Below are 12,362 nucleotides of genomic sequence, written 5' to 3'. Positions count from 1 at the left end.
AGGTGTTTGGGGATTTTTCTTTATTATAGAGAGAATTCTTCTGTCATCAGCTGTGGAGGCCTTCCCTGGCCTGCCAGTCACTTTGTGATTAGTAAGCTCACCAGTGCTCTCTTTCTTCTTAATGATGTCCCAAACAGTTGATTTTAGTAAGCCTAAGGTTTGGCTGTTGTCTCTAACAGTTTTATTCTTGTTTCTCAGTCCATAATGGCTTCTTTGACTTTCCTTGGCACAACTTTGGTCCTCATGTTGATAAACAGCAATAAAAGTTTCCAAATATGATGGAAAGACTGGAGAAAAGAATAGGTGCTGAGGGCTCTCTTTTTCCTGCATTAAGCATACCACATTAGAGCATACCAGAATTTATATGCATATTTCTCAGAAACAAGTTTAATAGGTCATACAAGGAATAAAGGCAATTTCTGCTTCCTCATATTACCAAGCTTGCAAGATAAACAATCCTCACGCTCACTCATTTTGCTGCCACTCGCAATCACCACCAATTTTTATACGGCAATGCTGAGGTAAGAATTCTATTGTAGAAATGACAGAAGCAATTTATTGACCAGTATACTGTTATCACAACTGGCATAGTTGTCACTCTGAGATATCCCTAGAATTATAGATGATGCTTATATTATTTGTTCATTGAATAATGTGATGATTTTCACTGACAAATTTCTAATTTCCTCTTTTCATCCCCTTTAAATCAACCATTCGAAACAGGTGAGGGCAATTAGTGTGGACTTCTAGTGAAATAGTTGGCAAATTACACTGTTGACACAAGGAGCTGCAGATGCTGGTTTACAACATAAAACACACTAAGTTTTGGAGAAACTCAGTATCTCTGGAGGACAGGTGATGCTTCAGTCGAGACGCTTCTGCAAAACCTTGCCTATCCATATCCTCCAGAGATTCTGCCTGACCCGTCATGTTACCCCAGCTCTTTGTGTTTTATTTTCATTCAACTGCTGTTTGCTCAGCTGTGCCTCTTAGACGGTAGCTTGGCAGTAAAAGATGATCAATTAATACTTAGTTGATAAACTATAAATTTACCACGATAATTTATTTTCCGATGTAAATGATGATTATCGTTATAATATGCAAAGTACAGCATTGGGAGCTTACTGAAAATGATACCTGTCACACTACCTTGCAAGATATGTGCACATTTATCATCTTGTAGCACCCTTTTTATATGCCAGTTGGTCACAGATAGTCTGTATGGAGCTTATGAATAAACAGAACTGTTTCACATGACACATTTGATGACATCTTTGCAATTTGTTTTTTATAATATAAATGCACATGCTGTCAGTGAAATATATAGATCATTTTACAGCTCAATACATCAAATATCAATAGTACTTCTGGAACTAACTTCTTACCCTGCGGCTTAAGCAAAGGTAATGCATCTCTTAAAAATCTGACTGTTTTTTGGAACTATACATTGAGTGCAGACTATAGAGTGTTTACAATCACCTTTTTTCAGCAACGCACCTTGTTGTGGTAGAGAGGCCTGCATGTGCCTGAGATCCTGAAAGCTAAAGCATCTGGAGCTGTACTCCTGGCATGGTCACCGATGTTGGCAGGTTGAGGGAAAGGTTACTGACAAACCTCAGCCCAAAACGATCTTATTGATAAACCTGGTGAAGTAATTGTTCAATATTTCAATAGTGCTTTATTATCACACGTGCAAAACACTGTGAAATTCCTTTTGAGTCGCCGGATTTGGTGCCATTTTCCAAAGTCCGAGCCCCAGGTTAGGTCTTATGGAATGGCTCCTGATCCAGGCGAGCCCCTGGATCGTTCAGCGTACCATTGTTCCTCTTCTTGCCCAGTCACCTTTGTGCTGCGGGGTCACCTCTCGCAGCTGACCTTAAGGGCGTGTGAGGTAAGACCCCCGTTCACTATCCTACCGGCCTTGCTCCTTGCAGCCATCATCGCGGGCTCCCTCCTATTCTGTACTCCAGGCTTCGGATGGACAAGCAGGAGCCGGGGTCCATGGCTTCCCCTCTACAGCGCGCGGCCTGCCTTGCCTTTATGTGTCATGCCGCGTGGCCTACCGGGTCTTCCTGGTGGCTTCCCCGTCCGTGGCAGATAAGCTGGATCTTGCAAGCAGATTCCCGGTCTGCGGCAGGTGAACTAGGTCTACCAGGTGTGTTCCCGGTTGGCGGCAGGTGAGTCGGGTCTTCCGGCCAGGTTCCCAGTCCGTGGTGAGCAAACCAGGCCTACTGTCGGGTGTGGCTTGCCGGCATCTTCCTGCCACGTGCCTTACCGGGATCCTCCTGCCAGTGGTGGCTGGACAGCGGATGGAACAACACGACGGTTGTGAAGATGGAAGAAGGCTGCAGCTGGGAGAGACTCCCAACCATCGTGGAGTCTTTGCCAGGTCTGTCTCTGTCATGGGGCACATGGTGACTGTCCATGCATCAGTCGCCCCTGTTACAAGATGCCATGCATAGTTTTTCAAGCAGAGGGATCATCATCAGTTTTGGGCTTCAGTCATCTCAAGACCCACTGAAAGAACCCATAAGGACAACAATCATATTCAACTACGAGTGAATGCCGATGGTAACGAATGAGAGAGATGCAGCAAAAACAACAGGATTCTTGTACCACCTAATCCACATTGACCATCAACCAGCCAATTACACTAATCACACTAATCATACATTAACCCCATTTTTAGTCTCTGCAACTCCCCCAGATTATATCACACCTACAGATACAAACTCAAGAAGGGTTCTGACCTGAAACGCTACCCATCCCTTTTCTCCAGAGATGCTACCTGTTGGTTAGCTCAAGCACTTTGTGTCTATCCTTGGTACAAACATTTTACAGTGGCCAATTGTAAAACCTATCAGCCTTTGCATCTGTAGGGTGAAAAGCAGAATATCCGAAGGAAACTTCGGCAGTCATGGGAAGAACATGCAAACTCCACACTGATAGGACCTGGGTCTCTGGTGGGGTGTGACAGTGGCTCTACTAGCTACTTAACTACGCTAACGATCCGATCTGCAGCTTTAGTGGCTAAACTCCTGGTGATAATTGACTCCTTCACTGAAGTGTACTCACAGTGACGGCAGTTATTATTTGGAAAATTCACCACCACCTCCACTGCACCAAGACAGCTTCTGACTAACTGGGCAAAAAACCCTCAAAAACCAACGTTTTAACTGTAATGTCAGCCCATTGATCGACTAAGCAGTAGTGACTGCAATCTCCTGTATGTACTGGGAATATGAACATTCTACAATAGTCACCTTAAAGCATTAGAGGTGTACCATCAACATTGTCTGGTAAAATAATCAAATCCATTGGCAGGACAGGTGAATTAACACCATAGTCCTCTGCTAGGTCAGCTTGCACAACATCAAGGTTATGATCACAGTCAACAGCTCCAGAATGTGGGCCAAATTACTCCCCATGACTGACATTGCAACCTTGATGGAAGCGCCCTATGCAAGCTCCATCAATGAAAATGGTTTCCAGGAGAGCAGATAAAATGCTTTGAAAATGCTACATAGAACTTAGAACGGTACAGCACAGGAATGTCCCTTGAGCCATACATAATACAAGATCAACTATTATCTGCCTGCACATAATCCATTATCTTCCATTTCCTGCCTACCCAAGTCTCTTAGTGCCACTAATGTTTTCAAAGATCTCCTGAAAAAATGTGACTTTTTCACCAATTTGTGGGAATCCCTGGCCTATAACAAGATGGAGAAGAATATCTGAAAAGACCACATGAGAAGATGGTCCTTGAGAAAGAGTTAGACACAATAGCAGGACTTTCATGGTGGACCATTTTTTCAGCTTGTTCTTGCCTTAAAACTTAACACTTTTACCTTGATCCTGTTCTTTCTCCCACATCCTATTATCTTCCTACTTACAGTATAGGGCCTCTAAGGCATCCACCACTTTGATAGTTTCCAGTGTCCCGGTTCCAACTGGTATAATTTTCACAATGGTGTCTTATCACTTTAAATGTCCTTCCAACACTACTGCAGACAAGGGCCCTTTGCTTATTTCTTGAATAGAGTCCCAACCAATACTCCTTAACCAACATCTATTGTCTGAACTCTTTCTCGCTTTGAACAATATTTATCATGTTCCACTTTTTTCCAATGAAAGATGTACGTATGGGAAGCTATGTTCAAGCGGGGGATATGTGGAATATTCCTTGTCCCAATCTTACACATGTCCTCACTCTCACATTTTTTCCTATCTACTGGCTGTTTCTGCACACTTACAAAACTTGAAGGGTTATTAGTTCTGCTGTTGACTTCCAGCCACTCTCACTTTAACATGGCCCATTTCTGACTCTTTGCTTCCATGTCTCAATTTTGCTATTTCCAGCACAGAAGATAAGTGAGTCTTCAACATCTATTACAAGCGTACAAACTCCCAAAGTTAACTTTATATCTCTCCCACCCTACTACTTCCTTATCTCAGTTTCTACATTACATCTATTCTGATGGTGAGACTTTCTATACCGCCACTTCCAAGATGTCTTCCTTTTTCCTTAACAGCAACTTCCCCTCTGCCCTGGTTGACAAAGTTTTCAACACCATGTCAATAGACAATAGACAATAGACAATAGGTGCAGGAGTAGGCCATTCAGACCTTCGAGCCAGCACCGCCATTCAATGCGATCATGGCTGATCACTCTCAATCAGTACCCTGTTCCTGCCTTCTCCCCATACCCCCTCACTCCGCTATCCTTAAGAGCTCTATCCAGCTCTCTCTTGAAAGCATCGAATGAACTGGCCTCCACTACTTTCTGAGGCAGAGAATTCCACACCTTCACCACTCTCTGACTGAAAAAGTTCTTCCTCATCTCCGTTCTAAATGGCCTACCCCTTATTCTTAAACTGTGGCCCTTTGTTCTGGATTCCCCCAACATTGGGAACATGTTTCCTGCCTCGAATGTGTCCAATCCCCTAATTATCTTATATGTTTCAATAAGATCCCCCCTCACCCTTCTAAATTCCAGTGTATACAAGCCTAATTGCTCCAGCCTTTCAACATACGACAGTCCCGCCATTCCAGGAATTAACCTAGTAAACCTACGCTGCACGCCCTCCATAGCAAGAATATCCTTCCTCAAATTTGGAGACCAAAACTGCACACAGTACTCTAGGTGCGGTCTCACCAGGGCCCGGTACAACTGTAGAAGGACCTCTTTGCTCCTATACTCAACTCCTCTTATTATGAAGGCCAACATTCCATTGGCTTTCTTCACTGCCTGCTGTACCTGCATGCTTCCTTTCAGTGACTGATGCACTAGGACACCCAGATCTCAACACCTCAACCCCTGCACTTTTACTCCTGTGGCACATACCTCCACTGACCTCCTCCTACACAGAGCAAGAGTCCTTGCCTTTCATCCTGTATTTCAATGGATTATCTTCTGTAATTTTCACATCTTCATACAAACATTAATCCCTCCCCTCCCAGTATTCTAAGGGTTTGTTTTTTACTAAGGATGTGAGGGAATGAACATAACACTGTCTTCAGCAACCAAGCTGCTGTAGATAAAGCCAACAGCTTAAAATATCCAGGCATCTATATCGCCAGCCATCTAACCTGGTCCCTTCACACTGATGCTATGATCAAAAAAGCACACCAGCAGATTTACTTTCTTGGGCATTTGAGAAGACTCAGCATATCCATGAGAATTCTCTCTAACTTTCACAGATGTCCCATAGAAAGTATTTTGACAGGATGTATCTCAGCCTAGTATGACAGCTGCTCTGATCTTGATCGCCTGAACCTCAAAGAGTGGTGAACACAGCCCAGTTCATCCCAAGCCCGTCAATTCCTTCTATCCAGTCTATCTTCATGGTGCATTGCATCAGGAAGTCTGATCATATCGTCAAGGATGCCTGCCACCTTGGCCATTCCCTTTACTCTCTTACACCTTCTGGGAGAAGATGCGGGAGTTTGAAAGCTTAGACATCCTGAACAACAGTTCTGTTCCCCCCTGCCATCAGAGTCCTGAAGCAATTACTTCTTTCACCGTTTCTTCTAGGAGTTTCTGCCGCATACTCTCGCTCTCAAATCTACCTCATTCAGTTATTCTGTTCTTGTACTTTTTTCACTACTTTGAACTGCAGTACAATCTACCATTGTTCCACTATTTCGCACGTCATTATTTTTATTGTTGCATTTTTCATTACTGTATGTATACTCTTTAATGTGTGAGCTTCATATGAACAAGGAATTCCATTGCTCCCTGGTGTATATGACAACAAAAAAACAATTTGCATCTGAAACTCAAACTCAATCCCCTGGTACACTTTCCCATCTCCACCAATTCCTATCCCCTTCACAAGCAGCCAAATGAGATGTAACACCTATATTTTACATCTTCTCTTTCAGCCTAAGAAATGCTAAATACTCCCTCCAGGTAAATCAGCATCTCACTTGTACTTGTGCCAATTTATTATGTTGTACACAGTACAAAACCTCTATACCGGAGAAGACAAATGTATATTGGATGATTACTTTGTACCATTGACTTCACAAGAGTCAAGAGAAAAGTCAAGAGTGTTTTATTGCCAAATGTCCAACACAGAATAATGAAATTCTTACTTGTGGCAACACAACAGATATGTAAAGATAAAAGGCAAAACCCATAATAAACAACAAGAATCTTCGTCATTCCTTGACCATTCCTTGACATTCAAAAGTCCATTCCTTGACATACCAGATCTCATCATTAAGGGCACTGATGGGCTTTCTTTATGATTGCATCAACGTGGTGGGTCCAGGACTGATCTTCAGAGAGATGCACGCCCAGGAATTTGAAACTTTTGACTTTCTTCACAATGGTCCTGTTGATGAGGGCAGGTTTGTGGATCCTCATCCTGCCTCTTCAGTTCCTCTATTGATGTTTTTACTGACATTGAGAGCAAGGTTGTTGTTCTGGCACTATTCGGTCAGGCGATCGATCTCCCTCCTATATTCATCATTATACTCATGATGACTCATCATCATTAGTAATTCATCCAACAGCAGTGATGTCATCAGCAAACTCAAAGAAATACCTTTGCAGTGGGTATTTGTCCATTGGAGATCCAGGTGGGAAAGGATAGGAGGGTTTGAAGTCAAAAGCTCTTTATCATATCATATATCTACAGCCGGAAACAGGCCTTTTCGGCCCTCCAAGTCCGTGCCGCCCAGTGATCCCCGTACATTAACACTATCCTACACCCACTAGGGACAATTTTTACATTTACCCAGCCAATTAACCTACATACCTGTACATCTTTGGAGTGTGGGAGGAAACCGAAGATCTCGGAGAAAACCCACGCAGGTCACGGGGAGAACGTTTATGTTGGTTCAACATTTGTTAAATGACTAACATAGGCCACATTTGTCAAATGTGGCCTATGTTAGTCATCGCCTTCTAGATTTTTCAATTCATTAAGAACAAAGGTCTTGACTTGAAACCTGAAAGCTAATCACCCAAATAAATCTGATGTTCTTGTTTGAGAAAATCTGGTTTTGAAAAGAAGGAATACAAAAGAACATCAAACAAAAATATTTTAATTTAGCACAGAAACTAAGAGTAAGATATTGCCTTTGACTTCACATCTCTAAAGTTATTACTTTAGCCATAAATATTAAAGAATTGAAGCTATTTTATCCGTTATCTGTGAAATATCTGTGATATTCATGCCTGACCTGATATCCATCCAACTGATCATCACAAATGTTGCCTGGGAATTGCTCTAAATGCAATTATCTGAGCGGCACGGTGGCGCAGCGGTAGTGTTGCTGCCTTACAGCGAATGCAGCGCCGGAGACTCAGGTTCGATCCTGACTACGGGCGCCGTCTGTACGGAGTTTGTACGTTCTCCCCGTGACCTGCGTGGGTTTTCTCTGAGATCTTCGGTTTCCTCCCACACTCGAAAAACGTACAGGTATGTAGGTTAATTGGCTGGGCAAATGTAAAAATTGTCCCTAGTGTGTGTGGGATGATGTTGGTGTGCGGGGATCGCTGGGCGGCGCGGACCCGGTGGCCCGAGGGGCCTGTTTCTGCGCTGTGTCTCTAAATCTAAATCTAAATCTGAACAATGTATCACTTCTTCGTAATTTATTGTTTGGACTTTCAATGCCAAACAACAAACATACAGTCAGATCGAGATGTAGTAGAGCACGAAGATTTTGTTGATAATCAATTAATTTTATGTTATCCATGATTTTTTCCCAAGGTTTCCCACGAGGAAGGCATGGCCTTGGCAAGAGAATATAATTGCCCATTTTTCGAGACTTCAGCAGCTTTGCGCCTCTTCATAGATGATGTATTTCATGGCATGGTACGAGAAATCCGAAGGAAAGAAACTTTGCCATCTACTGAGAAGAAGATGAAGTGGAAGGGCAACATCTGGAGGAACTTAAAAGGCTCATTCAAAAAGAAAAAGGCAAATATAACATAATATACATTTATACTTTCCAATAAATGGAGTAGGCAAGGCCAGTTGTAATCCTAAATTGATGTATTTGGAATAGAAAAGGAAATTTTTAGAAGACAGGTGTTTTGTTACCTGAAGATGTTGCCAGGCTTCTGAAAGTATTTTGTGTTTTACTCATCCAAATTATGTCAAAAATAAGTTAAGATAAGAATGAGGTTTTATTCGATTAAATGGACCAGCTAGAATGTTGATCTTGTGGTGATTCTTATCAAAATACAAATGACTGTTATAGGCTTTGAACGTAAAGCACAGTTTTATAAATGTTGTTTCATTTGAAGATGCTCTTTCTTACGTATATCACCATGAACAGGTAATTAGGGAACCAATATTGTTCTGCAATGTAAGCATGATAAGTTCAAGTCTAATATTCTGCTTAGTAAACTCATTATAAACTGGTGGTTTGTGAATTATAGATATGAGACCCAGACCTTCTGCATTGGTTTAACCTGATAAGTTAGTCAGGGAACCAGAATGTTTTCTTTGCCACACAAAGCAATCGTTTGGTTCATTGTGTCCATACTAGCCAAAAAAAGATTAAGATCATTTAAATTAATACCAATTTTGATTAATGCTAATTAATATTTAGATTAATACCAATTCCCATTTCTCAATCCATTGGCTTGTACATTACAGATCTTGATTTATTCATCATGGTACTTTTTAAATCATGATCACATGAAGACGGCAGGGAAGAGAAAGACATTCTGGCCTTCCATCACAGTGAGGAGGTGACTGGAGGAGACTCACTGTGATGGATGTTATTTTTTGTTTTGTGTTGGTTTTGTGATTGTGTGTGTTATTGCTTTATTTTTATTGCTCTTATTGTTGGACTGTGGGTAATGGACTTTCGTCCAAAAGACATGTTTTTTTGGATGACAATAAAGGCTGTTCTGATTCTGATTCTGATTCTGAAGGGCTGCATTTCCGAATTATTTTTGACAGTAAACTCTAGACCCTACTATTCACTGGCTGAAAGATAGTTTTCTATAACTCCCGTCCTTCTGCCAACTACCTTAAATCTGTAAATGTAGCCCAGCACCTTTTTTTGTAAACCAACATCTGCAGTTCCTTGTTTCTATCTTAAATCAATAATCCTTTGCATTTGTCCATACTAATAAGGGAGCTCTATTTCACCCTACCTGCAGATCTGACAACTTCACACACTGCTCAATAGAAAAGAAACCCCAGCTTAGCCACTCTCTTCTTCCTCTGCGTTCTTCCTGTCACGTTCATGTTAATGACAATTGAATGATATACTAATATCTGTCAACCAATTTTAATACTGAGTTTTATATTTACTTTCTGGAAATATCTCACTTTTACTGAAACAAAATCAAACTCTCAATATATATCAGTTGGGAGCTAAGAGTTTTGCAAAATAAGGTCTAAATATTATAATACATCCAGAAAATCTTCTTTTTTTGCAGCATTGCACATACTGCACATTTCAGAAGGTGTCAGATTTATATTTTATTACATCTTAACTGTCACAATTTCCTTATAAATTAATTGTTGCTTCATTTTGGTAAAAAATAAAATAACAATGAGGAGACCAAATTGCACACAATACTCCCGGTGCGGGTCCCTTGAAGACAGAAACAGATGAATTTATTATGGGCAACAAGGAAATGGCAGAAGAGTTGAACAGGTTCTTTGGTTCTGTCTTCACTGAGGAAGGCACAAACAATCTCGCAAATGTACTAGGGGACAGAGGACCTAGGGTAACGGAGGAACTGAAGGAAATTCACTTTTTTTTTTCAGGAATGAGTGTTGGGTAGACTGATGGGACTGAAGGCTGCTAAATTCCCAGGGCCTGATGGTCTGCATCCCAGGGTACTCGGGGTGGTGGCTCTAGAAATCGTGGACGCATTTGTGATCATTTTCCAATGTTCTATAGATTCTGGATCAGTTCCTGTGGATTGGAGGGTAGCTAATGTTAACCCACTTTTCAAGAAAGGAGGGAGAGAGAAAGCAGGGAATTATAGACCAGTTAGCCTGACATCAGTGGTGGGGAAGATGCTGGAGTTGATTATCAAAGATGTAATAGCGGCGCATTTGGATAGCAGTAACAGGATCGGTCCAAGTCAGCATGGATTTACAAAAGGGAAATCATGCTTGACAAATCTTCTGGAGTTTTTTGAGGATGTAACTAGGAAAATGGACAAGGGAGAGCCAGTGGATGTAGTGTACCTGAACTTTCAGAAAGCCTTTGATAAGGTCCCACACAGGAGATTAGCGGGCAAAATTAGAGCAGATGGTATTGGGGATAGGATATTGACATGGATAGAAAATTGGTTGGCAGCCAGGAAACAAAGAGTAGGGTTTAACGGGTCCCTTTCAGAATGGCAGGCAGGGACTAGTGGGGTGCCGCAAGGCTCAGTGCTGGGGTCGGCCATTTGGAACTGAGATGAGGAAAAGCATTTTCACACAGCGAGCTGTGAATTTATGGAATTCTCTGCCTCAGAAGGCAGTGGAGGCTGATTCACTAGATGCATTCAAAAGAGAGTTAGATAGAACTCTTAGGGCTAGTGGAATCAAGGGTTATGGGCAGAAGGCAGGAATGGGGTACTGATTTTGGATGATGAGCCGTGATCATATTGAATGGTGGTGCAGGCTCGAAGGGCCAAATGGCCTACTCCTGCACCTATTGTCTATGTATCTATGTATCCATGTATCTAAAATATTCTCCAGTCATCACAAGCAATGCTCCTGTGCTTGTCGCTTTTCCCGATATCTTAGTTATATTTCACAGCTTATATTTCATACAGGTCCCAAATTTCATATTCATTAACTAGTGAAAAATTAGTTTTGATTGATTGAATGATATGGCAAGGAAACAGGCCCTTCGAGTCACCAAGTCCACTGCACCGATAAAGTGCCTTCACATTAGTTCTATGTTCTCCCACTTTTGCCTTCACTCCCCACATGCCAGGGGCAATCCAGGGAGGCCAATTAACCTACAAACTCACCCATTTTTGAAATGTGTGAGGAAATCAGAGCACCCTCACCATGCAATCACAGGGTAAACGTGCAAACTCCACACAGAAACCAGCTGAGGTCAGGATAAACCTGGGTCTCTGGCGCTGTGGGGTACCAACTTTACCAGCTGGCCAGGTCAATAAATTATCCGATTCTGGATTTAGTTTTCAAATCTTGAAATCTACTGGATTTCCATTCAGATCCTGCAGGTGAAGGATCAACACTGAATATTGCAGTAACTGATGTCATGTGAATCAATTTGTCTACTGAGTACAGTACGTGGATTATTTGATTATTTCCTGTAACATTTTACCTATCATCATTTCCTGCTTTTAGATGATGTATTAATTTCCTACATTAGAGTATATTGTACAAATGTCCCTCGGGAGGATTCTTTAAAAACGTCAGACATGGAAATAATGTTTGTATTAGTAAGTACAGTATTGATCAGTAAAATAAAGCTCTTTTGCCTTTGTTAATTTCAATTACTTTCTAAGGCAGTCAGGCATTATATGTAGTACTGCACTCGGTTGAATATTTTGAGTGATATCCTCATTTTCTGGTATTTCTATAAAACCACATTTATCACCATAATTGCATATTCATTGAAAACATATAAAAGATCCATTTCTCCTTTCATAAATGGTTATCACATCAACAGGAGCGTACATGCCATGACTATCCAAGGCCAGAGTCAGTTAATTGAATATTTTAGTTATATTGTCCAAAAATAAGTGTCCATACATTGGTACCGTCAAACTAATTTAATTACAGGACTGATGATTAGAATATTTCTCTGCATTGCTTTTTGCAAATGCAGTGAGCTATTTGTTACTATTGAAAATACCAATTTTAATAGCCCTCTTATTTTCAGAATAAAATTGTACTCTCAGCAAT

General features: G+C 41.3%; 1 protein-coding gene across 1 annotated transcript in view; it reads left to right on the top strand.

Annotated features, from left to right (window-relative positions):
• The window catches only part of rit1 (Ras-like without CAAX 1), a 213,178-nt gene extending 202,159 nt beyond the window's left edge, over positions 1–11,019 (top strand). Inside the window, 1 exon segment of the mRNA XM_078409941.1 lies at positions 8,226–11,019. Coding sequence (XP_078266067.1) covers positions 8,226–8,450 — 225 coding nt within the window. The 3' untranslated portion in view covers positions 8,451–11,019.
• Positions 11,020–12,362: the final 1,343 nt, after the last annotated feature.

The sequence above is a fragment of the Rhinoraja longicauda genome, chromosome 1, assembly GCF_053455715.1.
Source record: "Rhinoraja longicauda isolate Sanriku21f chromosome 1, sRhiLon1.1, whole genome shotgun sequence".
Lineage (NCBI taxonomy): Eukaryota > Metazoa > Chordata > Chondrichthyes > Rajiformes > Arhynchobatidae > Rhinoraja > Rhinoraja longicauda.
This window is presented reverse-complemented; position numbering and strand designations above follow the sequence as displayed.